The 27843-nt window shown below is 44.6% G+C and overlaps 1 protein-coding gene across 1 annotated transcript; it reads right to left on the minus strand.

Moving 5' to 3' along the window:
- On the minus strand, nucleotides 1-27808 carry psen1 (presenilin 1). Its single transcript, XM_082955501.1, has 12 exons — nucleotides 27773-27808; nucleotides 27655-27688; nucleotides 22900-23137; nucleotides 19131-19272; nucleotides 15315-15382; nucleotides 14686-14906; nucleotides 6417-6515; nucleotides 6114-6149; nucleotides 5957-5978; nucleotides 4095-4297; nucleotides 2054-2172; nucleotides 1-1030 (listed from the first exon to the last, which is right to left on the minus strand). Exons 1-12 carry the CDS (start codon nucleotides 27806-27808, stop codon nucleotides 884-886), a joined length of 1365 nt encoding a protein of 454 aa, XP_082811627.1. The 3' UTR covers nucleotides 1-883.
- Between the last annotated feature and the right edge of the window lie 35 nt (nucleotides 27809-27843).

A 27843-nucleotide genomic window follows, 5' to 3' on the forward strand; every position in this document is an offset into this window, starting at 1 on the left:
CCATATGAACAAAATAGTTTATTTCTCTCCAATGTTGTGCACACATTTGTTTTACATCCCTGTTAGTGAGCATTTCTCCTTTGGCCAAGATAATCCATCCACCTGACAGGTGTGGCATATCAAGAACTGATTAAACAGCATGATCATTACACAGGTGCACCTTGTGCTGGGGACAATAAAAGGCCACTCTAAAATGTGCCACACAACACAATCCCACAGACATCTCAAGTTTTGAGAAAGCGTGCAATTGGCATGCTGACTGCAGGAGTGTTCATCAGAGCTGTTGTCAGAGAATTTAATATTCATCTCTCCGCCATTAGAAAATTTGGCAGTATGTCCAACCGGTCTCACGACCGCAGACCACATCAACCCAGGACCTCCACAGGACCTACTGCTCTTTTGTGGGGGGAAAAAACTCATTCTGATTGGCTGGGCCTGGCTGTCAAGTGGGTCGGCTGCGCCCCAGTGGGTGGGCCTGGCTGTCATGTGGGTCGGCTGCGCCCTTGCCCAAATGTGAAATCCATAGATTAGGGTCTAGTGGATTCATTTCAGTTGACTGATTGTCCTCATATGAACTGTAACTCAGTAAAATCGTTGAAATTGTTGCGTTTATATTTTAGTACAGCTCTGTGGTGGTGGTACGCACACCTGTACACCGTGACCTCCCTATAACTTTAGAGGACTGTCTGTGGTGAAAACAAGCAGCTTTCGGAAGAGGGAGGCATATCCATCACTTTTTAAAACGAGGACAGTATGAACCAATCTAAAGCCATCATTGTTAAGCGCTTGAACCACAACAAGAGTTGCCGTGGGGACTGGGGGACCCCCCCCTCCCCTTCCTCCAAACCCACTCTTCTGTGGGGGGGGGGGGGGGGGGGTCCTGCTAAATGTAGAACTGGTGCAGAGCCAGCTGGTCCATAAAGGGTCTGACACAGTGGTCTGATGCGAAGTAGAACACCAAGCCAAAGAATATTGAGATAGGGAGGGCCTTCTTAAATACAGCCAGGAGAAGAAGAGTCAAACACAGGCCCTGTGGAGAGAGGAGAGAGAGAGAAGAACAGATTAGTCAGACAAAAGTAAAAAGGCAGAGAGAAAAACAGACTATAGTGAATGACTAGTGAGCTTGAGACAGATAAATAATACATAGCTATGAGGAGCTTCCATACAGCTATTTGTTTGTATGACGGATGCCCGGCCAAACTGAACAATCAGGGGAGAAGAGTCTTGGTCAGGGAGGTGACCAAGGACCCGATGGTCACTCTGACAGAGCTCTGGATTTCCTCTCTGCAGCACTCCACCAATCAGGCCTTTATGGTAGAGTGGCCAGACGAAAGCCACTCAGTAAAAGGCACATGACAGCCCGCTTGGAGTTTGCCAAAAGGCACCTAAAGGACTCTCAGACCATGAGAAACAAGATTTTCTGGGTCTGATGAAACCAAGATTGAACTTTTTGGCCTGAATGCCAAGCGTCACGTCTGGAGGAAACCTGGCACCATCCCTACGGTGAAGCATGGTGGTGGCAGCATCATGCTGTGGGGATGTTTTTCAGCGGCAGGGACTGGGAGACTAGTCAGGATCGAGGGAAAGATGAACTGAGCAAAGTACAGAGAGATCCTTGAAGAAAACCTGCTCCAGAGCGCTCAGGACCTCAGACTGGGGCGAAGGTTCACCTTCCATCAGGACAACGACCCTAAGCACACAGCCAAGAAAACGCATGAGTGGCTTTGGGACAAGTCTCTGAATGTCCTTGAGTGGCCCAGCCAGAGCCCAGACTTGAACCTGATCTAACATCTCTGGAGAGACCTGAAAATAGCTGTGCAGCGACGCTCCCCATCCAACCTGACAGAGCTTGAGATGATCTGCAGAGAAGAATGGGAGAAACTCCCCAAATACAGGTGTGCCAAGCTTGTAGCGTCATACCCAAGAAGACTCGAGGCTGCAGTCGCTGCCAAAAGGTGCTTCAACAAAGTAGTGAGTTAAAAACTGTTTTTAGAGAAAGAAAGAGAGAGAAAGAGAGGTGTGTTACTGTGGTAATGAGTAGTTGTATACTCACAATGAGTATGGCTACGAAGCAAGCCAGAGTAGTGTTCCAGTCTCCACTAGCTGCAGCCGAGGCCTTCCCCACCAGCATGCTGTAGAAGATGAAGTCTCCTAGACCCAGCTTCACTCCCCCTGGGAATCAGAACCATGTTATAACACACTGACCCTAACCCTGTAACCCTGTAACCCCAACTCTATCCTCAACAACATACTCTGTAGAAGATGAAGTCTCCTAGACCCAGTTTCACCATACAAAAAAAAAAAAAGATTACATTTTTTCCCTCCCAATTCTATCCGTCATGTTGACAGATTCAAATTTTCTGCAGGCAGAACCTCTGGCTGTTTGTGTGATACTACAACATTGTAACATAGTCACAGGACAACACCACGGACATGCAGAGCTTTCAGAAAGTATTCATACTCATTGACTACATATTCCACATTTTGATGTGTTACAACCTGAATTCAAAATAGATTAAAAATATATTTTTCCTCTCACCCCATCAACACACAATACCCACATAATGACAGTGAAAACATGTTAAGACATTTTTGAAAATGAAATACAGAAAACCTCAAATTTACATAAGTATTCACACCAGTCAATACATGTTAGAATCACCTTTGGCAGCGATTACAGCTGTGAGTGTTTCTGGGTAAGTCTCTTTAAGAGCTTTTCACACCTGGATTGTGCAACATTTGCCCATTATGCTTTACAAATTTCTTCAAACTCTGTCAAATTGGTTGTTGATCATTGCTAGACAACCATTTAAGTCTTGCCATTGATATTCAAGCCGATTTAAGTCAAAGCTATAACTCGGCCATACAGGAATATTCACGGTCTTCTTGAACCAGGTTTTCCTCTAGGATTTTGCCTTTGCTTAGTTCCATGCCATTTCTCTTTTATCCTGAAAAACTCCCCAGTCCTTAACGATTACAAACATACCCATAACATGATGCAGTCACCAGTATGCTTGAAAATATGGAGTGGTACTCAGTAATGTGTTGTATTGAATTTGCCCCAAATACAACACTTTGTATTCAGGACAAAAAGTTACTTGCTTTGCCACATTTTTTGCAGGTATAGAGCGGTGTCTGCGGTATAGAGTGGTGTCTGCGGTATAGAGCGGTATGTTTACATTTAGCAAGCTTCAATGCCTATTCTAATAAAACATTCTACACTACTATGCCCCAAAGAAAGTGTTTCTGTTCTGCTCCGTAACGTTCCGGTTCTGCTCCGTAACGTTCCGGTTCTGCTCCGTAACATTCCGGTTCTGCTCCGTAACATTCCGGTTCTGCTCCGTAACATTCCGGTTCTGCTCCGTAACATTCCGGTTCTGCTCCGTAACATTCCGGTTCTGCTCCTGTTCTGCTCCGTAACGTTCCTGTTCTGCTCCTGTTCTGCTCCGTAACGTTCCTGTTCTGATCCTGTTCTGCTCCGTAACGTTCCTGTTCTGATCCTGTTCTGCTCCGTACCGCTCCTGTTCTGCTCCGTAACGCTCCTGTTCTGCTCCGTAACGCTCCTGTTCTGCTCCGTAACGCTCCTGTTCTGCTCCGTAACGCTCCTGTTCTGCTCCGTAACGCTCCTGTTCTGCTCCGTAACGCTCCTGTTCTGCTCCGTAACGCTCCTGTTCTGCTCCGTAACGCTCCTGTTCTGCTCCTGTTCTGCTCCTGCTCTGCAACGTTACTGTTCTGTTCCGCTTCTGTTCTGTAACTGTTCTGTACGGCTTCTGTTCTGTTCTGTAATGTTATATTACAGTTCTGCAACATTACTGTTCTGTAACGTAACTGTTCTGTTCTGCTAGGTAACGTTACCGTTCTGAACTACTTCCGTTCCGCTACTGTAACTGTTATGTACTGCTTCTGTAACGTACTGTTCTGTACTGCTAATGTCCTGTAATGTAACGTTTCTGTTCTGTTACTGTTTACCGTTCTGTTACTGTTTACCGTTCTGTTACCGTTTACCGTTCTGTAATATTACTGTCCTGTCACCGTTCCGTAATGTCACCGTTCCGTAATGTCACCGTTCCGTAATGTCACCGTTCCGTACTCACTCTCCTCGTCATCATCGTCCATTATGGGTGGTCTGTCAGAGGGGCGCTGTTGGATCTGCCGTCGGGTCTCGTCCGTGGACTGGAGGGGCCCCAGCTGCTCCTGATTCCCCATCCAGTTAGGGGTGAATTCTCCGTCATCCTCAGGGGGGCTGGGCCCAGGGCCAGAGACGGGGGGTCTGGGCCCAGGGCCAGAGACGGGGGGGCTGCTGCAGTGGAGAGAAGAAGTCAGATATTATTATTGTTTTAAACACTGGAGATAAAAAGCCATAAAAATAGTCATGTTTTTGGGGTGCCATTGGGCCAGGGCTAACGGGGCTGCAGGGACAAGGGGGTAGAGATGAATCAACTATAATACACTGGAAGTGGCTGAGGGAGTCTGGGCCCCGGGCCATGGGGTGATGGAGAGGCATTTAAATAAAACCGTGGAGAAGACAAAGGAAGGTTTTTAAGTATCTTGCTCATGAGCACAACTCATTGAGATTTTGAAAGTTGACAGTTCAGAGCCCACTTTCTAAAGCTAAATCAACATACTATTTAAAAGAGAAAGTTTTAGTGGACAGGTGAAGAAGAGTCACCTTGACTATCAGGCCGAGACCCCCCCCCCCCAGGTGAAGAAGAGTCATCCTGACCGACTATCAGGCCGAGACCCCCCCCCCCAGGTGAAGAAGAGTCATCCTGACTGACTATCAGGACGAGACTCTCCCACAGGTGAAGAAGAGTCACCCTGACTGACTATCAGGCCGAGACTCTCCCACAGGTGAAGAAGAGTCACCCTGACTGACTATCAGGCCGAGACTCTCCTACAGGTGAAGAAAAGTCACCCTGACTGACTATCAGGACGAGACTCTCCTACAGGTGAAGAAGAGTCACCCTGACTGACTATCAGGCCGAGACTCTCCCACAGGTGAAGAAGAGTCACCCTGACTGACTATCAGGCCGAGACTCTCCTACAGGTGAAGAAGAGTCACCCTGACTGACTATCAGGCCGAGACTCTCCTACAGGTGAAGAAGAGTCACCCTGACTGACTATCAGGCCGAGACTCTCCTACAGGTGAAGAAGAGTCACCCTGACTGACTATCAGGCCGAGACTCTCCTACAGGTGAAGAAGAGTCACCCTGACTGACTATCAGGCCGAGACTCTCCTACAGGTGAAGAAGAGTCACCCTGACTGACTATCAGGCCGAGACTCTCCTACAGGTGAAGAAGAGTCACCCTGACTGACTATCAGGCCGAGACTCTCCTACAGGTGAAGAAGAGTCACCCTGACTGACTATCAGGCCGAGACTCTCCTACAGGTGAAGAAAAGTCACCCTGACTGACTATCAGGCCGAGACTCTCCTACAGGTGAAGAAGAGTCACCCTGACTGACTATCAGGCCGAGACTCTCCTACAGGTGAATTAGAGTCACCCTGACTGACTATCAGGCCGAGACTCTCCTACAGGTGAAGAAAAGTCACCCTGACTGACTATCAGGCCGAGACTCTCCCACAGGTGAAGAAGAGTCACCCTGACTGACTATCAGGCCGAGACTCTCCTACAGGTGAAGAAGAGTCACCCTGACTGACTATCAGGACGAGACTCTCCTACAGGTGAAGAAGAGTCACCCTGACTGACTATTCAGGACGAGACTCTCCTACAGGTGAAGAAGAGTCACCCTGACTGACTATCAGGCCGAGACTCTCCTACAGGTGAATTAGAGTCACCCTGACTGACTATCAGGCCGAGACCCCCCCCCCCCCCAGGTGAAGAAGAGTCACCCTGACTGACTATCAGGACGAGACTCTCCTACAGGTGAAGAAGTGTCACACTGACTGACTATCAGGACGAGACTCTCCTACAGGTGAAGAAGAGTCACACTGACTGACTATCAGGCCGAGACTCTCCTACAGGTGAAGAAGAGTCACCTTGACTATCAGGACGAGAGTCTCCCACAGGTGAAGAAGAGTCACCTTAACTATCAGGCCGAGCGACGGGTGCTTCTGTTGAGTTCTTCCTGGTCAGTGGTCTGTGTCCGAGGCCAGTGTCTGCCATGTTGACCAGCCACACCATGGTCGCTGGGGAGAGAGAGAGGTAGATGCATTAGCTAGGCAGCTATGGGGATTTGAGGTGGTAGAAGTTGAGCTGGAAGACTGTGGCAGACGCTGATAAAGGCAAACTGTCATACATCCTCAAGATATCATCTGTACACCAGATTCACTGCCTTGTCTCGTATAGTATAAAGTAGAAACAGCAGTGATAGACAACTGTAAAGCAAAGCAAGAGGGTCATCAATAGCATGCAAAGTACCATTAAATAAAGGTGTGATGTGACGTGTGTCTTACAGGAGTAGATGAGAGCTGGGAAGATGGGTTCGTTCCTCTCCTGAGCTGTCTCCACTAAGATACGTAGAGGACCTTTCGGGCAGAGCACTGCTAGCAGATCTATGGAGGGAGAAACAGGGGTCGTATTCATCACAGCACCGCTGGGAGGGAGAAACAGGGTCGTATTCATCAGAGCACTGCAAACAGATCTATGGAGGGAGAAACAGGTTCGTATTCATCAGAGCAGATCTATGGAGGGAGAAACAGGTTCGTATTCATCAGAGCAGATCTATGGAGGGAGAAACAGGTTCGTATTCATCAGAGCAGATCTATGGAGGGAGAAATAGGTTCGTATTCATCAGAGCAGATCTATGGAGGGAGAAACAGGTTCGTATTCATCAGAGCAGATCTATGGAGGGAGAAACAGGTTCGTATTCATCAGAGCAGATCTATGGAGGGAGAAACAGGTTCGTATTCATCAGAGCAGATCTATGGAGGGAGAAACAGGTTCGTATTCATCAGAGCAGATCTATGGAGGGAGAAATAGGTTCGTATTCATCAGAGCAGATCTATGGAGGGAGAAATAGGTTCGTATTCATCAGAGCAGATCTATGGAGGGAGAAATAGGTTCGTATTCATCAGAGCAGATCTATGGAGGGAGAAACAGGTTCGTATTCATCAGAGCAGATCTATGGAGGGAGAAACAGGGGTCGTATTCATCACAGCACCGCTAGTAGATCTATGGAGGGAGAAACAGGGGTCGTATTCATCAGAGCAGATCTATGGAGGGAGAAACAGGGGTCGTATTCATTAGAGCACATCGTAGAAAAACGATTTGCAACAGAAAATAAGAACAAGCGTTTATTGGACAAGCTCAGGTAGCCACTCCCTGTTTTCAGTGCGTTTTCTTCCATTTGGTGCCTAATGAATATGACCCAGAACTTTGAGTCAGGATAGAATAGTGTTGGAGCCAGAACAGAGGGCTCTTTGAGAGAACAAGTAGAACGATGTAAGTAATGGATAATCAACGAGGGGCTAAGCGTTCTATTGAAATTAATGAACGACGTGGAAGGTGTGTTCCCTTGACGCGCTAGCGGAGAATAATGAACAACGTGGAAGGTGTGTTTTGAAGCGCTAGCGGAGTGGAACTGACCTTCCACGGAGTTGCATTATTTTCCAGAGAACACATAAAGCCCCGAGTTGATTCTCCCTTTTATACCGTGGCTATAGTTTAATGTGTTAATATGCCGGTAGAAATGTGTTCAACATCCACCGAAGTAGCTAGCGAGTTTATTAGATAGCTACAGTAGTTGCCGTGGTAACCAAACAGACTTGCTAGCTTAGATAACCAAACCATCGGTCCTAGTTTGCTATTATAAGAATCGAATTCAACAATACCAACACTGTTTTCAATTTGACTTTTGCTTTCAAAAGCAGCTCCAACAAAACATGTAAAAATGAACAACAGCCATTTAATTCTACCATGCAAATATACCGTGCGCTATAGAGAAAATAATCCATGCTCTAGAACGCCCTTCAAGCCTATCAGAAAAGAGTATCTACAATGCCATGGTATAATTAAGCAATAAGGCACGAGGGGGTGTGGTATATCGCCAATATACCACGGCTAACAGGCTGACCGTGCGCGAGCGTTGCAAAATACATTTTGAAATTTATGTTATTCAATTATTGCACCCACACTGCTCGTCTGCGTATTGGTTTATAGAAGCTGGTACCCACGTGCCATCTCATTGGTTATACCCATGTGGGTGATTGAAAGACGAACTGTTTCGCCGGTTGTTGTGGTAATACTATGAAAGTGTAGATGCCAATCACCATATAAGTTCAAAGATGAAAAAGCCTGGAAGGAGGAGAGATGACTAGAAACAATTCGGTTGACCGTTTTATGTGTGGATTAATTGTCGGAGTAGAGGACCTTGTGCATTTCAGGTAAAATAACAACTCAATGTTTATATCCCAGGACAAATAAGCTAGCAACAACAAGCTAGCTAAATAGGACAAATTAGCTAGCAAGCGCAAGCTAACTATCCATAAATGTTTAACCTCGACCTCGGCGTTACTCTGGACCCTGATCTCTCTTTTGAAGAACATATCAAGACTGTTTCAAGGGCAGCTTTCTTCCATCTACGTAACACTGCAAAAATCAGAAACTTTCTGTCCACAAATGATGCAGAAAAATGTATCCATGCTTTTGTTATTTCTAGGTTGGACTACTGCAATCCTCTGCTTTCCGGCTACCCGGATAAAGCACTAAATAAACTTCAGTTAGTGCTAAATACGGCTGCTAGAATCCTGACTAGAACCAAAAAATGTGATCATATTACTCCAGTGCTAGCCTCTCTACACTGGCTTCCTGTTAAGGCAAGGGCTGATTTCAAGGTTTTACTGCTAACCTACAAAGCATTACATGGGCTTGCTCCTACCTATCCTTTCGATTTGGTCCTGCCGTACATACCTACACGTACGCTACGGTCACAAGACGCAGGCCTCCTAATTGTCCCTAGAATTTCTACGCAAACAGCTGGAGGCAGGGCCTTCTCCTATAGAGCTCCATTTCTATGGAATGGTCTGCCTACCCATGTGAGAGATGCAGACTCGGTCTCAACCTTTAAGTCTTTACTGAAGACTCATCTCTTCAGTGGGTCCTATGATTGAGTGTAGTCTGGCCCAGGAGCGTGAAGGTGAACGGAAAGCCTCTGGAGCAACGAACCGCCCTTGCTGTCTCTGCCTGGCCGGTTCCCCTCTCTCCACTGGGATTCTCTGCCTCTAACCCTATTACAGGGGCTGAGTCACTGGCTTACTGGTGTTCTTCCATGCCGTCCCTAGGAGGGGTGCGTCACTTGAGTGGGTTGAGTCACTGACGTGGTCTTCCTGTCTGAGTTTGCGCCCCCCCTTGGGTTGTGCCGTGGCGGAGATCTTTGTGGGCTATACTCGGCCTTGTCTCAGGATGGTAAGTTGGTGGTTGAAGATATCCCTCTAGTGGTGTGGAGGCTGTGCTTTGGCAAAGTGGGTGGGGTTATATCCTTCCTGTTTGGCCCTGTCCGGGGGTATCGTCGGATGGGGCCACAGTGTCTCCTGACCACTCCTGTCTCAGCCTCCAGTATTTATGCTGCAGTAGTTTGTGTCGGGGGGCTAGGGTCAGTCTGTTATATCTGGAGTATTTCTCCTGTCTTATCCAGTGTCCTGTGTGAATTTAAGTATGCTCTCTCTAACTCTCTCTTTCTCTCTCTCGGAGGACCTGAGCCCTAGGACCATGCCTCAGGACTACCTGACATGATGACTCCTTGCTGTCCCCAGTCCACCTGGCCGTGCTGCTGCTCCAGTTTCAACTGTTCTGCCTGCGGCTATGGAACACTGACCTGTTCACCGGACGTGCTACCTGTCCCAGACCTGCTGTTTTCAACTCTCTAGAGACAGCAGGAGCGGTAGAGATACTCTCAATGATCGGCTATGAAAAGCCAACTGACATTTACTCTTGAGGTGCTGACCTGTTGCACCCTCGAACAACCACTGTGATTATTATTATTTGACTCTGTTGGTCACCTATGAACATTTGAAAATCTAGGCCATGTTCTGTTATAATCTCCACCCGGCACAGCCAGAAGAGGACTGACCACCCCTCATAGCCTGGTTCCTCTCTAGGTTTCTTCCTAGGTTCTGGCCTTTCTAGGGAGTTTTTCCTAGCCACCGTGCTTCTACACCTGCATTGCTTGCTGTTTGGGGTTTTAGGCTGGGTTTCTGTACAGCACTTTGAGATATCAGCTGATGTAAGAAGGGCTATATAAATACATTTCATTTGAATTGATTTGATTTAATGCTTTTCGACCTGTCCCCAAATTCATGTAATTGGTTCAGAGTTTGTTTTGATATTTTAACCTGCGTGTCATGATCGCGTTTGGGGGACAAAAATGTACGCGCGCAGCCGGTTTGGGTTCTGTGTTAGGGCTGTTCTTACACACAACGCGGTGTGCCTGGATACAGCCCTTAGCCGTGGTATATTGGCCATATATCACAAACCCCCGAGGTGCCTTATTGCTATTATAAACTGGTTACCAACGTATTTAGAGCAGTATAAATAAATGTTTTGTCATTCCCATGGTATAACGGTCTGATATACCACAGTTGTCAGCCAATCAGCATTCACGGCTGGAACCACCCTGTTTATAATCTGAGGTAAAGAATGGCTGAGAGAAAAACGATATACCAACACCAATTGCAAGGATAAAAACAGAGCTTTAAAATCAGGACAAACATTGTTCAGGGGAAATTATGTTGGACCCAAAACACAGGGCTCTTTGACAGACAGACCCAAGTAAAAATCCTAGTAAAAAAATGGAATCAGAGTTAAAGAATGACTGACTAGCTGGGGTGAAAACTCTAAACTCTACACCAACTATCCCTGGGGTCCTCTTGTTACTAGCTCTTAGATCTCACAATATCTGTGGTCTGCTACCGCAAGCTGACCACTGGCACTGTTACAGTCAATAAACCGAAACTGACCACTACTGTACTTCGGTCTGCTGGCCGACATGCTGACCACTCCTCAGGTTAAATAAACCTACTACAATGACCACTAACTACACTGTTGTGCCAAGTTGACCACTCCTGGACATTATTCTCAGACAGTGTCTGCGTCGGAATTTAACCCTATTCCCTACATAGTGCACTACTTTTTGACCAGAGCCCAAGTCCAAAGTAGTGCACTATATAGGGAATAGGGTGCCATTTGGGACTCACATACACTGTCTGTCAGGAAGGGAACAGCTTGCTGAAGAAAATGTGGTCTTTATCTAAGGTTGTCTTGACCTTAGCTCTCACCTCCACTTCCTGTACCTCATGGGTGTTTCCTGTTTGTTGGCCAGTCAGATGGGTTGCTGGGGGGGGTCACTTGTCAGACCCACCACCCCAATCCCATTGTCCTACCCAGAGTTTTTACATATCTTTTCATTTTCAGACCCACCACTCCCTCACAGGAACACTTGTCTTCCCACAAAAATGTCTTAATTTAATCTCTGAGCCTGTCAATATCATACAGACCATTATAACTTTTAACGGGATACTTCCCCAGAGTCAGATATACTTGTGGATAGCATTTTTATGTCTTTACATCCAGTATGAAGGAAGTTAGAGGTAGTTTAGCAAGCCAATGCTACTTAGCTTTTGCGCAATGACTGGAAGTCTATGGCATCTACTAACATGCTAGCAGATACCATAGACTTCCAGTCATTATACTAAAGCTAGTTAGCAATTGCGCTAGTGCTAGTTAGCAGCTTCCATCAAACTGCACACAGACATAAAAACGTTATCCACGAGTTCATCGGACTCTGGGGAAGTAGAGAAAGGGCCTCATTGCCAAAATCCCCAAAGTCTCCATTTAACCGTCTGAGAATTACACAAATACAGAGTAGCTAATACGAGACGAAGTCCTCACTGGAGCAAGCTAGGTCTTCAGAGACAAAACATAGTCTCCCTAGGTAAAGCCTCATGGCCAGAGAGCAGCCTCACCAAAGTGACTAGATGATAACAAAGAAGTCCAGAAACTACCTCTCTTCCAATAGAATTCTCCATTGTAGGGCCTCTGAGTTTAAACCCTTTGTGGCCTCACCAGGGGTCACTAATTACATTCAGCCGTGGGCCGATCTTTCTTTGAGCGGATGGTCGGGGGACCAAAACATAGTGATTAATAATTTGTACACACCAGATTGACCACAAGAATCCCAAACAGATACAGTATTTGACCTAAACAGAATGATTTCAAACCTTGATTGCATCCATTTGAATTCAAATTGATTTTTGATAGCACCCCTTTTGATTTGAACGAAACCTTCCATATATATTTGACCATCGTAGAAGGGTTCAGAAAGTGACTTTTTTGGACATTCGAGAGATAAAACTGCTCAAAGTTGACTCCTTTTGACCCCCCACCATACCATGAGACATCCATGTCTTCATCACTGGAAAATATAAAATGGTTGAGATTGATCAATACTGAACAAAAAAATTAAAACGCAACATGTAAAGTGTTGGTCCCATGTTTCATGAGCTGAAATAAAATATCTCAGAAAATGTTCCATACGCACAAAACACTTATTTCTCTCAAATGTTGCACACAAATTTGTTTACATCCCTGTTAGTGAGCATTTCTCCGTTTGCCAAGATAATCCAGCCACCTGACAGGTGTGGCATATCAAGAAGCTGATTAACTTCACTAGGATAGGAGGCAGCATTCTGAATTTTGGATGAAAAGCGTGCCCAAACTAAACTGCCTGCTACTCAGGCCCAGAAGCTAGGATATGCATATAAATCGGTAGATATGGATAGAAAACACTCTAAAGTTTCCAAAACTGTTAAAATTATGTCTGCGAGTATAACAGAACTCATACGGCAGGCAAAACCCCGAGACAATTCCAACCAGGAAGTGGGAAATCTGAGGTTAGTTGTTTTTTTAAGTGATTGCCTATCCAATATCCTGTGTCTGTGGGGTCAGATTGCACTTCCTAAGGCTTCCAGTAGATGTCAACAGTCTTTAGAAGTTGTTTCAGGCTTGTATTGTGAAAGGGGATCGAATAAGAGCTTTTTCAACAAGTGGTCAAGCTGAAAGACATTAGTCTGGCGCGTGGCCGTGAGCGCGACGCTCGTTCTCTTTCCTTTCTAATGACAACGGAATTGTCCGGTTGGAATATTATTGGTTTATGATTAAAAACATCCTAAAGATTGATTATATACATCGTTTGACATGTTTCTACTAACTTTAATGGAACTTTTTTGACTTTTCATCTGGACTTTGTGCCCGCGCTTTGTGCATTTTTGGATTACTGGACTAAACGCGCAAACAAAAAGGAGGTATTTGGACAAAGATGAACTTTATCGAACATTTATTGTCTAACATGGACACCTGGGTGGTGTGCTTTCACCGTAAAGCCTTTTTGAAATCGGACACAGCGGCTGGATTAACAAGATCCTTTAATCCTATGTATAACACTTGTATCTTTCATCAATGTTTATGATGAGTATTTCTGTAATTTGATGCGGCTCTCTGCAATTTCACCGGATGTTTGTTTGAGACAATGCATTTTTTAACATAACGTGCCAATTTCAAATGAGGTTTTTGGACATAAAGATTAACTTTATCGAACAAAACACACATTTATTGTCTAACATGGAGTCCTGGGAGTGTCATCCGGTGAAGATCAAAGGTTAGTGATTAATTTTAACACTATTTCTGACTTTTGTGACACCTCTCCTTCTTTGGAAAATGGCTGTATGGTTTTCTGTGGCTAGGCGCTGACCTAACACATTAGTATGCTAGCTAACTCTTTCATACGTTTTGCAAATTCGTAACATATAATACGAACTGTAATTCATAACATTGGTAATGGACATCCACAAATTAATACCATACGAAATGTAACATATCATACCAAATGTAGTGTCTCGGATTTACATACAGAATAATAGGAAATGCTCAGACCAGGTTGGCCAGGATGTCCACTCAGGCTGGTACTCACCATAGACAGATATAACAGCCAGGATGAGCCAGGCGGTCCACTCAGGAAAGCTACTCACCATAGACAGATATAACGGCCAGGATGAGCCAGGCGGTCCACTCAGGAAGGTACTCACCATAGACAGATATAACAGCCAGGATGTCCACTCAGGAAGGTACTCACCATAGACAGATATAACAGCCAGGATGAGCCAGGCGGTCCACTCAGGAAGGATGTCACCATAGACAGGTATAGCAGCCAGGATGAGCTAGGCGGTCCACTCCGGAAGGATGTGACCATAGACAGATATAGCAGCCAGGATGAGCCAGGCAGTCCACTCAGGAAAGGTATTCACCATAGACAGATATAACAGCCAGGCGGTCCACTCAGGAAAGGTACTCACCATAGACAGATATAACAGACAGGATGAGCCAGGCGGTGCACTCAGGAAGGTACTCACCATAGACAGATCTAAAAGCCAGGTTGAGCCAGGCGGTCCACCCAGGAAGGTACTCACCATAGTCAGATATAGCAGCCAGGATGAGCCAGGCGTTCCACTCAGGAAGGTACTCACCATAGACAGATAACAGCCAGGATGAGCCAGGTGGTCTACTCAGGAAAGGTACTCACCATAGACAGATATAACAGCCAGGATGAGCCAGGCGGTCTACTCAGGAAAGGTACTCACCATAGACAGATATAACAGCCAGGATGTCCACTCAGGAAGGTACTCACCATAGACAGATATAACAGCCAGGATGTCCACTCAGGAAGGTACTCACCATAGACAGATATAACAGCCAGGATGAGCCAGGCGGTCCACTCGGGAAGGTACTTGATGAAGACCAGAGCCATGAGAGCAGAGATCATGATGAGATAGGCCTGCTGCAGACGTAGAGGACCCTTCCAGTGGATACAGATCATCCCTATATCCCCGAAGTTCCACACGATCACAGACAGAGTGATCCAGTCCATCGCCACGTTGTACGTCTTGAACACTTCTCTGGGAGGACAGACCGGGGGGGGGGGATTTGTCAATTAGGGTTTATTAGACAAACATTTGTGACAAGTTACCAGGTATGGTTAATGTACAACACAACAGGATATGTACTAGACTCACACAGTTTATCAACTGATTTCCGTGATCGACGACGGATTACCGTGATCGACGACGGAATACCGTGATCGACGACGGAATACCGTGTTCTACGACGGAATACCGTGATCTACGACGGATTACCGTGATCTACGACGGAATACCGTGATCTACGACGGAATACCGTGATCTACGACGGAATACCGTGATCTACGACGGAATACCGTGATCTACGACGGAATACCGTGTTCTACGACTGATTACCGTGATCTAGACCTTTGATTGAGGAGAGAAAATAAAAAAGACTGGACTCACTTGAGGTAGATGAAAGAGAAGAAGAACAAGAGGAGGAGAAAGGAGAAGAACAGCCAGCCTTGAATCACCTGTAGGGACACAGAGATCAATATTTGGTCATTTATTAGGATGCCAATAAGCTGTTGCAAAAGCAGCAGCTACTCTTCCTGGGGTCCACACAAAACATGAAACATAATCCAGAACATTATTAGACAAGAACAGCTCAAGGACAGAACTACATATATTTTTTTTAAAGGCACATGTAGCCTACATATCAATGCAGACACACAAACTATCTAGGTCAAATAGGGGAGAGGTGTTGTGCTGCGAGGTGTTGCTTTATCTGTTTTTTGAAACCTAGGTTTGCTGTTTATTTGAGATGAGATGGTAGGAAGTTCCATGCAATAAGGGCTCTATATACTACTGTGCGTTTTCTTTAATTTGTTCTGGATGTGGGGACTATGAAAAGACCCCTGGTGGCATGTCTGATGGGATAAGTGTGTGTGTTAGAGCTGTGTGTAAATTGACTATGCAAACTATTTGGGATTTAACACTTTTCTTATAAAAAGAAGTGATGCAGTCAGTCTCTCCTCAACTCTTAGCCAAGAGAGACTGGCATGCATAGTATTTATACCAGCCCTCTGATTACAATGAAGAGCAAGATATGCCGCTCTGTTCTGGGCCAGTTGCAGTTTAACTTGGTCTTTCCTTAGAGCACTCGACCACACAACTGGGAAATAATCAAGATTAGACAAAAATAGAGCCTGCAGAACTTACTTTTTGGAGTGTGGTGTCAAAAAAGCAGAGCATCTCATTATTACGGACAGACCTCTCCCCATCTTTGCAACCATTGAATCTATATGGTTTTGACCATGACAGTTTACAATCTAAGGTAATGCCAAGTAATTTAGTCTCCTCAACTTGTTCAACAGCCACACCATTCATTACCAGATTCAGCTGAGGTATAGAACTTAACTTGTTATGGATAGGTGGCAGTATTTTCACGGCCGGATAAAAAAACGTACCCGATTTAATCTGATTATTACTCCTGCCCAGAAACTAGAATATGCATATAATTATTAGCTTTGGATAGAAAACACTCCAAAGTTTCTAAAACTGTTTGAATGGTGTCTGTGAGTATAACAGAACTCATTTGGCAGGCCAAAACCTGAGAAGATTCCAAACAGGAAGCGCCCTCTGACCATTTCTTGCCCTTCTTGATCATCTCTATCCAAAACAGGGGATCTCTGCTGTAACGTGACATTTTCTAACGCTCCCATAGGCTCTCAGAAGGCGCCAGAACGTTGAATGATGACTTTGCAGGCCATGGCTGAAAAACAGTAGCGCATTTGGTAAGTGGTCGATCTGAGAACAATGAGACTGGTGCGCGCGTGCACGAGATGACTCCATGTTTTCATTTTCAGTCTTTGAACGAAAACAACGACTCCGGGTCGGAATTTTATCGCTTTTTTACGAGAAAAATCGCATAAAAATGTATTTTAAACAGCGTTTGACATGCTTCGAAGTACGGTAATGGAATATTTTGAATTTTTTTGTCACGAAACGTGCCGGGCGCGTCACCCTTCGGATAGTGTCTTGAACGCACAACAAAACGCCGCTATTTGGATATAACTATGGATTATTTGGAACCAAACCAACATTTGTTATTGAAGTAGAAGTCCTGGGAGTGCATTCTGACGAAGAACAGCAAAGGTAATCCAATTTTTCTTATAGTAAATCTGAGTTTGGTGAGTACCAAACTTGGTGGGTGTCAAAATAGCTAGCCCGTGATGGCGAGCGATCTACTCAGAATATTGCAAAATGTGCTTTCACCGAAAAGCTATTTTAAAATCGGACACCGCGATTGCATAAAGGAGTTCTGTATCTATAATTCTTAAAATAATTATGTTTTTTGTGAACGTTTATCGTGAGTAATTTAGTAAATTCACCGGAAGTGTTCGGTGGGAATGCTAGTTCTGAACGTCACATGCTAATGTAAAAAGCTGGTTTTTGATATAAATATGAACTTGATTGAACAAAACATGCATGTATTGTATAAGAGACAGGAGGTACATTGTCATGTTTAGATAACGTCAAACTGGCTGCATACATGTTCAGCATGTCACTGTATCTGTACACACATGGAGAGGGATGAAACATACTGAGATGAGTGATACCAGTGTTGTGTTCAACAGGCACAAAGCGGAAGAAAACGGACTGAATCCAAGAAGTGAAATGTTCGTTTTCTGTAGCAAAATGTTTTACATATTGTGCCCCATTGAATATTACCCAGATAGCATTGTCAGAGCACTAATATATATATATATATATATATATATATCTTACCCTGTAGCAGCGGTACTTGTATTAGAGCTGGGCAATACGGCCAAAATATTATATCACTGTATTTAAAAAACAATTGGACAGTATGACGGTATTTTTAGTTTTTGAATAATAAAAAAGTTATACATTTGCTTTATGAGTAGTGAGTGATCCCAGGGTGCTTTATGAGTAGTGAGTGATCCCAGGGTGCTTTATGAGTAGTGAGTGATCCCAGGGTGCTTTATGAGTAGTGAGTGATCCCAGGGTGCTTTATGAGTAGTGAGTGATCCCAGGGTGCTTTATGGGGAGTGAGTGATCCTAGGGTGGCAACACAAACATTCTAAGTGATTTCAATGAGTCTTTCTCCATTCTGATTAGTTGAAATTGAATTGAACAGTATTAACCAAAACAAATTTCTGCACTTTTATAATTTCTGCATTTCCTGCACTCAATTGCAGTGGTGGAAAAAGTACCCAATTTTCATACTTGAGTAAAAGTAAAGATATATTAATAGAAAATTACTCAAGTAAAAGTGAAAGTATGAATAATTTCAAATTCCTTATATTAAAGCAAACCAGATGGCACAACTTTCTTGCTTTTTCAATTTACGGATAGCAAGGGGCACAGTACAACACTCAGACATCATTTACAAACGAAGCATTTGTGTTTAGTGAGTTTAGAGGCAGTAGATGACCAGGGATGTTCTCTGTTTAGTGAGTTCTCCAGATCAGAGGCAGTAGGGACGACCAGGGATGTTCTCTGTTTAGTGAGTCCTCCAGACCAGAGGCAGTAGGGATGACCAGGGATGTTCTCTGTTTAGCGAGTCCCCCAGATCAGAGGCAGTCGATGACCAGGGATGTTCTCTTGACAAGTGCGTGAATTAGACCATTTTCCGGTCCTGCTAAGCATTCAAAATGTAACGGCATTAGCGGCATCTCTTACCCTGTAGCAGCGGTACTTGTATAGCAGCATCTATTACCCTGTAGCAGCGGTACTTGTATAGCAGCATCTCTTACCCTGTAGCAGCGGTACTTGTATAGCAGCATCTCTTACCCTGTAGCAGCGGTACTTGTATAGCAGCATCTCTTACCCTGTAGCAGCGGTACTTGTATAGCAGCATCTCTTACCCTGTAGCAGCGGTACTTGTATAATAGCATCTCTTACCCTATAGCAGCAGTACTTGTATAATAGCTTCTCTTACCCTGTAGCAGCAGTACTTGTATAATAGCATCTCTTACCCTGTAGCAGCGGTACTTGTATAATAGCATCTCTTACCCTGTAGCAGCGGTACTTGTATAATAGCATCTCTTACCCTGTAGCAGCGGTACTTGTATAATAGCTTCTCTTACCCTGTAGCAGCGGGTACTTGTATAGTATGATCTCCTACCCTGTAGCAGCGGTACTTGTATAGCAGCATCTCTTACCCTGTAGCAGCGGTACTTGTATAGCGGCATCTCTTACCCTGTAGCAGTGGTACTTGTATAGTAGTGGTACTTGTATAATAGCATCTCTTACCCTGTAGCAGCGGTACTTGTATAGCAGCACCAGCACCATGGTCATGACTATGATGACACTGATCATGATGGCGGCGTTGAGGACTGAGTTGAGTGCTCGCTGCCCTATTGTGTCTGTGTCCTCTGGGAACGGGGTGTAGATCCTAGACGAGACATTAGACAATACAGGTAACTATCACGATCCTGGACAATTCGTAATATATGTCAGACAACTACAGTGCCTTCAGAAAGTATTCAAACCCAAAATGTTTGTTTTGTTACAACCTGAATTTATACCTAGGCAGACGAGGCGCGCACCTCTACGGCGTAGGCAGACGAGGCGCGCACCTCTACGGCGTAGGCAGACGAGGCGCGCACCTCTACGGCGTAGGCAGACGAGGCGCGCACCTCTACGGCGTAGGCAGACGAGGCGCGCACCTCTACGGCGTAGGCAGACGAGGCGCGCACCTATATGACGTAGGTAGACGAGGTCCACACCTATATACCGTAGGTTGCTATATAACGTAGGTAGACGAGGTACATACTTCCAACAACTAAACAAGTTCAAGTCCAGCAGTCATTTGAATAGGTAAGAAAATGTAAGCGAGACAACGCAAAAGGCGAAGTCCATTAAACAGCAAGATAATTGAATTCATTGCCTTTGACAATCAACCGTTCTCTGTCGTGGATGATGTTGGCTTTCGCCGACTGGCCGAGCACCTCGAGCCCCGGTACACACTACCAAGCAAGGCGCTATTTTTCACGTTGCCCTACCAGAGTTACATAGTATTGTTGAAACACATCCATGAGCTACTTGCTATAGCTATTCGCTTCCCGACTGACATTTGGACCGGCGATGTCAGCCCCATGAGCATGCCGAGTCTGACAGCACAGTGGGTCGACGAGGATTTCATACTGAGGAAAGCCGTATTCCCTGCTCAAGAATGTGCTGGTTCTTATATCGCTGCTGCCATTTCAAATGGCATTTGAGAACATGAACACACTCCTAGCGCCAGTCGAACTACTGACTCGAGAAATAAGCTAATCAACCACGGACGTGATATCCTCTGTCATGGCATTGAAACGCCTACTCGACAAAACTGCCCACACCGACCGTGGGGTTAAAACTTACCAAAGTACTCTACTAGAGGCTGTGAACAAGCGAGCCGGTGGTATTCTCTCTGAGCCTCTTTACTGTGTCGCCACCATGCTCGATGCTAGGTACAAGGACCGCTACTTCGACGCTGACAAGATACAGGGTTTACGTGAAATGTTACAGACACAGGATGGAAACAGTGACAGTGCGCACCGAGGAAGAGGCGCCACGGACAGACAGAGCTGAAACTTCACTGCTTGACATGTATGATGAAATCCTGGTTGAGAATGAAACGACTGAACAACGAAACAGCACAGCAAGTAAGTGAAATAAATAGGTTTTGATGATGTTTTACTGGGACATACGTAAATACCAACAAAATAACTTTTTGGTCAGTGTGGTGTGTAACCTGTATTTAACTTGGCAAGTCAGTTAAGAACAAATATATATATATTTTTTTACAATGAGGGCCTACCCCGGACGACGCTGGGCCAATTGTGCACCGCCGTATGGGACTCCTAATCATGGCCCGATGTTATACAGCCTGAATCGAGATGCAGTGCCTTAGACCGCTGCGTCCATGTGGGTGTGTGTTTGTGTGTGTTTTAACTATTTAACTGTACTAGAATGCTTAAAACGGCCACTAAAATTTCAAACAAACATCAACATCGTTTTTGGGGGCAAGGAAAATATTGGATATCGGCCAGAAATGACATACCGGTGCATCCCTAGTGTTTAACATGTTTCAATGACTACCTCATCTCTGTACCCCACACATACAGATAATTGTAAGGTCCCTCAGTCGAGCAGTGAATTTCAAACACAGATTCAACCACTAAGACCAGGGAGGTTTTCCAATGCCTTGCAAAGAAGGGCACCTATTGGTAGATAGGGTAAAAAAAATTAAAAAAAAGACATCGAATATCCCTTTGAGCATGGTGAAGTTATTAATTACACTTTGGATGGTGTATCAAAACATCAAGTCACTACAAAGATACAGGTGTCCTTCCTAACTCAGTTGCCAGAGAGGAAGGAAACCGCTCAGGGATTTCACCATGAGGCCAATGGTGACTTTAAAACAGTTATAGAGTTTAATGTCTGTGATAGGAGAAAACTGAGGATGGACTAACAACATTGTAGTTACTCCACAATTCTAACCTAAATGACAGAGTGAAAAGAAGTCTGTACAGAATAAAAATATCACAAAACATGCATCCTGTTTGCAACGAGGCATTAAAGTAATACTGCCAAAAATGTGGCAAAGCAATTCACTTTTTGTCCTGAATACAAAGAGTTGGATTTGATTTGCCCCAAACATAACACATTGACTTAAAATCTATGGCAAAACTTGAAAATGGCTGTCTAGCAATGTTCAACAACCAATTTGACAGAGCTTGAAGAATGTTGAAAATAATAAATAAAATGGGCAAATATTGTACAATCCAGGTGTGGAAAGCTCTTAGAGACTTACCCAGAAAGACTCAACTGTAATCGCTGGCGCTGCCAATGGTGAATCCAACATGTATTGACTCAGGGGTGGGAATACTTAAAAAGAAACTAAATGGAGCTAAGCACAGGAAATATATATTTCTGTATTTCTTTTTCAATAAATGTGAAGAGAGAGAAAAAAAAGAGAAAAACATGTTTTTTCACTTTGTCATTATAGGTTATTAGATGGGTGAGTTTTTTTTTTCTTTTTCGTATTTAATACATTTTGAATTCAAGCTGTAAAAACTAAATTTGCCTGAAAACCCACCTCTTTAAGGAATACCTGGGATAGGATATAGTAATCCTTCTAACCCCCCCAAAAAAGATATAGATGTACCATTGTAAAGTGGTTGTTCCACTGGATATCATAAGGTGAATGCACCAATTTGTAAGTCGCTCTGGATAAGAGCGTCTGCTAAATGACGTAAATGTAAAAACTAAATGTGGAATAAGTAAAGGGGCATTAATAGTTTCTGAAGGCACTGTATCATGATCCCAGACAACACAATAGATAACATTATTACAACATCAGACAACTATCAGAAATACTCAGAGTATCCTATTCTGAATCCATACAAACCGTCCCTTTACTTTGCATTATTATCTAGTCTGTGTTTCTGCTGTTTGACCTACAGCCTACAGGTAAACACACTGAACAAAATGGGCCTTTTGTTATTAGGTCAACCACATAGTTCTGCCAGTGGCCCAGTTAGATCTGTAATGATGACCCATCAACATATTATGTGTTATCTTATCACCATCTAGTGGTTCTCGCTGATCAACTTCACCCAAAGTCAAAAAACAAGTCACTCCTTGTTTTATATTCTGCAATCCTGAGACCATCTGTAGCCGTGGTTACAACAACCCTCTCTCCCGTTCAATCTGTAGCCGTGGTTCCAACAACCCTCTCTCTCTCCCCCGTTCAATCTGTAGCCGTGGTTCCAACAACCCTCTCTCTCTCTCCCGTTCAATCTGTAGCCGTGGTTACAACAACCCTCTCTCTCTCGTTCAATCTGTAGCCGTGGTTACAACAACCCTCTCTCTCTCCCGTTCAATCTGTAGCCGTGGTTACAACATCTCTCCCTCTCTCTCCCTCTCTCTCTCTCTCCCTCTCTCCCTCTCCCTCCCTCTCCCTCTCCCTCCCTCTCCTCCATCTCCTTAACCCAGAACATCACCAGTACGTTGTCATAACGTCGCCAGCACTCACAGCCTCTGTCCGTCGTTCTGGGTGTAGAAGCTGACGGACTTGATGGTTGCCACAATGACCACCATGCAGAGAGTGACGGGGACGAACAGCATGATGACGTGTTTGGCCCCGTACTTCAGTGTCAACTCTTCATCCTCGTCCTCCTCGCTCTCTACCACCTGGGGGGAGCGTTGCGGGGGGGCTGTGACGGGGGGGCTGTCCGTTCTGCTCCGCCCTGCCCACACCTCTGGCCCGTACCCTCAGCTCGGTGGGCTGGTTCTGGGTTGGCACTGGAGCATCAGTCGCCTGGAGGAAAAACAGAGGGTGACATATTTGGCAGGGGACAGGGGAAATGCACATTGATCAATATTTCTGTAAATGTTTCTGTTCACAACCGTGGGGACAGTCAGCATACAGCATCACATGGCTGATATCATTTAGCCTGGTCCCAGATCTGTTTGTGCCGTCTTGCCAACTAAAATGAAAACCATAGGGGACCAGGCTACACATCATTCACTGAGTCAACCAAAACCCTCCCATTTATGAGGTAGGATGTCACCAGAGGTGACAGTAACTCCAGTAATAACAACAACATTACTGTGTCACACTTCAAATCAAATCAAATGTATTTGTCACATACACATGGTTAGCAGGTGTTAATGCGAGTGTAGCGAAATGCTTGATGCTTCTAGTTCCGACCATGCAGTAATATCTAACAAGTAATCTAACCTAACAATTTCACAACAACTACCTTATACACACACACACAAGTGTAAAGGAATGAATACGAATATGTACATAAAAATATATGAATGAGTGATGGCCGTGCGGCATAGGCAAGATGCAGTAGATGGTATAGAGTACAGTATATACATATGAGATGAGTAATGTAGGTTATGAAAACATTATATAAAGTGGCATTGTTTAAAGTGGCTAGAGATACATTTAATTACATCAAGATGGCAAGATGCAAGATGCAGTAGATGGTATAGAGTACAGTATATACATATGAGATAAATAATGTAGGTTATGTAAAAATTATATAATATAAAGTGGCTAGTGATAAATTGTTTACATCAATTTTTCCATTATTAAAGTGGCTTGAGTTGAGTCAGTATGTTGGCAGCAGCCTCTCTGTGTTAGTGATGGCTGTTTAACAGTCTGATGGCCTTGAGATAGAAGCTGTTTATCAGTCTCTCGGTCCCCACTTTGATGCACCTGTACTGACCTCGCCTTCTGGATGGTAGCAGAGTGAACAGGCAGTGACATCGGGTGGTGTAGGTGTCCTGGAGGGCAGGTAGTTTGCCCCCGGTGATGCGTTGTGCAGACCTCACTACCCTCTGGAGAGGCTTACGGTTATGGGCGGAGCAGTTGCCGTACCAGACGGTGATACAGCCCAACAGGATGCTCTTGTGCATCTGTAAAAGTTTGAGTGTTTTTGGGGACAAGCAGAATATCTTCAGCCTCCTGAGGTTGAAGAGGCGCTGCTGCACCTTCTTCACCACGCTGTCTGTGTGGGTGGATCATTTCAGTTTGTCCTTGAGGTGTATGCCGAGGAACTTAAAACTCTCCACCCTCTCCACTACTGTCCCGTCAATGTAGATAGGGGGCTGCTCCCTCTGCTGTTTCCTGAAGTCCACGATAATCTCCTTTGTTTTGATGACGTTGAGTGAGAGGTTGTTTTCCTGACACCACACTCCGAGGGCCCTCACCTCCTCCCTGTAGGCCGTCTCGTCGTTGTTGGTAATCAAGCCTACTACTGTTGTGTCGTCTGCAAACTTGATGATTGAGTTGGAGGCGTGCATGGCCACGCAGTCGTGGGTGAACAGGGAGTACAGGAGAGGGCTGAGAACGCACACTTGTGGGGCCCCAGTGTTGAGGATCAGCGGGGTGGAGATGTTGTTACCTACCCTCACCACCTGGGGGCGGCCTGTCAGAAAGTCCAGGACCCAGCTGCACAGGGCGGGTCTCAAGCTTAATGACGAGTTTGGAGGGTACTATGGTGTTAAATGCTGAGCTGTAGTCGATGAACAGCATTCTTACATAGGTATTCCTCTTGTCCAGATGGGTTAGGGCAGTGTGCAGTGCGATGGCGATTGCATCGTCTGTGGACCTATTGGGTCGGTAAGCAAATTGGAGTGGGTCTAGGGTGTCAGGTAGGGTGGAGGTGATATGGTCCTTGACTAGTCTCTCAAAGCACTTCATGATGACGGAAGTGAGTGCTACAGGGCGGTAGTCATTTAGCTCAGTTACCTTAGCTTTCTTGGGAACAGGAACAATGGTGGCCCTCTTGAAGCATGTGGGGATAGCAGACTGGGATAAGGATTGACTGATTCTCAGGCCAACCACGTTTGTGTATCCAGAGCCACGTCGTATGGCCTGGAACTCAGCGCTCTATTGTCCCTCTAATCACTTCATGATTTAATTTGAAAAATCTGAATGATGAGGACCTTTGGTGATGGGAGTTATACCTCCCATTCAGAAAAGGACACAGGAAAGCCCAGAACCCAATAATCATGAATAAAAAAAAAAATGTAACCAATTCCGAAAAGACAAATCGGTCCGATTCAAGTGAGGGAAGTAGCAGAAAATCCAATTGTTTTGCTACTTTATTAAACCGTAGCCATCTCACACAGACAGGCACAGAGGACAGACAGGTACAGAGGACAGACAGGTACAGAGGACAGACGGGCACAGAGGACAGACAGGCACAGAGGACAGACAGGCACAGAGGACAGACAGGCACAGAGGACAGACAGGCAGACGAGGCCGTGCGGTGTGCGTGAATGTGTGATTTAAGACACGGGAGGCTCAGAGCAATGGAGCAGGCACGGAAGGAGACCGCAACCACTTCTCTTACGCTAGACTAACTTCTTGCTAAGTATTTCATCATCCCATCTGATTACATAGTACCCGTCTTGACTGCATCAAAATGAGAGAAGCAAGCTAGCTAACTAGGCTAATTGAGGCTAGCCATAACGTTACTGCGCTTCTCACCGTCCTACAGTTAGTTACACATAACAACATTAATATTCTAGTCTGAATAGCAGCCTTTAGGTCGCTGTAGCCTCTCTCATTTTAAATTCTTTTAAAATTCTTTTAAATTCTGTCATTTTAATTCCATCTTCCTTTGATTAGATATCCCCCTAACTTGCTTTCCACACCAGGGGCGAAAATCTGATATCAACTTTGGAGGGGACAATTACATTAAATTTTCTAAAGAGAAATTCCTGAGGGGGACACCAAAAGTAGTGCTGTAACACATAGCCTACGTTTAATATGGTAAATGTATATTGAGGAACCAAAGAAATAAGGTGTTTGCCGTACTCCTAAGTACCGGTACCCAAAACTACACAACTAATCACAACAGCAATATCATTGCCTTTAACAAATCTTAGTTCAGTCACCAGTTTAAGTTGAGAGTGGGGGTATCCATGGCATTTTCCAATTATGTTCCTATTTTACAAGTTAAAAAAATGGAGAACCTTTCATAATGTTGCCAAACGAAGACTCAACAAACTTACCTGAGACTCCCTGTCTCTGCCAGTCTGTCCCTGCATATCTGTCCCCAACTCTGCTGTCTGTTTGCCATCTGTTGCCTGCTCTGCCTAATGACATCATTGTGAAACATTTCCATTAGAATTTCATTTCTTTCTTATGAACATTTTATCAACTAGTCTGAGATATTAGGCTACTAGGGTTCTTACTTTATGTTTTGGTGTACTGAAAAATACTCTGATGTCCATCTTTTTTCTGCCATTTTTCTACCTGGTTGGCTACACACACACAGTATGTAGGTTATTTACAGTAGGAGATGGGCTTCTATCATCTTATCTTCTATCATTCTATATGGGCTTCGATCTAAAAAGTAGCTATCAAATGTGAAACGGATTGCAGTGACAAGAGTTGACAGCTGTATGAGTTCACCATTTACACAACATATGCTGCAACCTTTTGTAATTTTAATAGTTTGTTTCATATTGGCTGGCTTCTAACAATAGCTGAATTTGCAAAGCTAGCGAGCACCAATTCAGTGGTGTTTGCTATAATCTTTGCTACCCGGGTTAAATAAAGGTGAAATAAAATATATAAATAAAAGTTCCCTTGCGACAATTTAGCTTTTGCAACGAGACCATTAAATATATTTAAAACAATGGTAGAAGAGAGTGTAGTTCTGTTCAGTTTATCGCTAACCTTATCACAGGGACTTTGAAGCACTAACTTACATGCATGCTGATCTTGGAATAAATTGACGATAGCAAAGATTCCATCTTTGACGACGCCACATAAATGGAATAGGTACTAGCTAGCTTAATAGTTAATATTTGCGCGCTAGCTCTGCATATTCAGCTAGTGTGTGTGCGCGATTGACTGGATTAACCTCACGTCAGTTACATGCATTGAGTGCCTTTCAGACAGTAGATATGACCTCTACGTTACCTAGCAAGCTAAGGAACTGGCAGTGGATCAAACCATTGTGAGGCAAAGGGTGGGGGGGGGGGGGGTCGCAATCTTTTGAAACTTAAAAACGCGCTATTAAGTGTCTATAATCAGCACAATTGCTTTCATTGCGTATTATTAATATTATTTAAATTACATAGTTATGTTTCAGTGATATATTGGGGGAGACAATCATATTTTTCCCAGGATGGGGGGGGGGGTCGTGTTCCCCCCGTCCCCCCCGGGATTTCCGCCCCTGTTCCACACAAGCGGAAAAGCAACGCATTTGCCTCTTTCAGCTGACCCACTAAAGTGAGACTTTAGTTCTGGGTTAACCCGAGATGACAACACCACCAAAGTTGGCCACAAGCTACAAGAGAGAACACATAATAGACGAGAATTATTTCTCATAATTAAAAAAATAAAAATAAATAAATCACAGTAAATAACTCACCATATTGTTCTCGACATCCTCCACATTGTTGGCCATGGTTGTAAGAGCAGACTCCTGCCCTCACCTACAAA

Source organism: Salmo salar, chromosome 09, assembly GCF_965601325.2.
Source record: "Salmo salar chromosome 09, fSalSal1, whole genome shotgun sequence".
In the NCBI taxonomy this organism is placed as follows: Eukaryota; Metazoa; Chordata; class Actinopteri; order Salmoniformes; family Salmonidae; genus Salmo; species Salmo salar.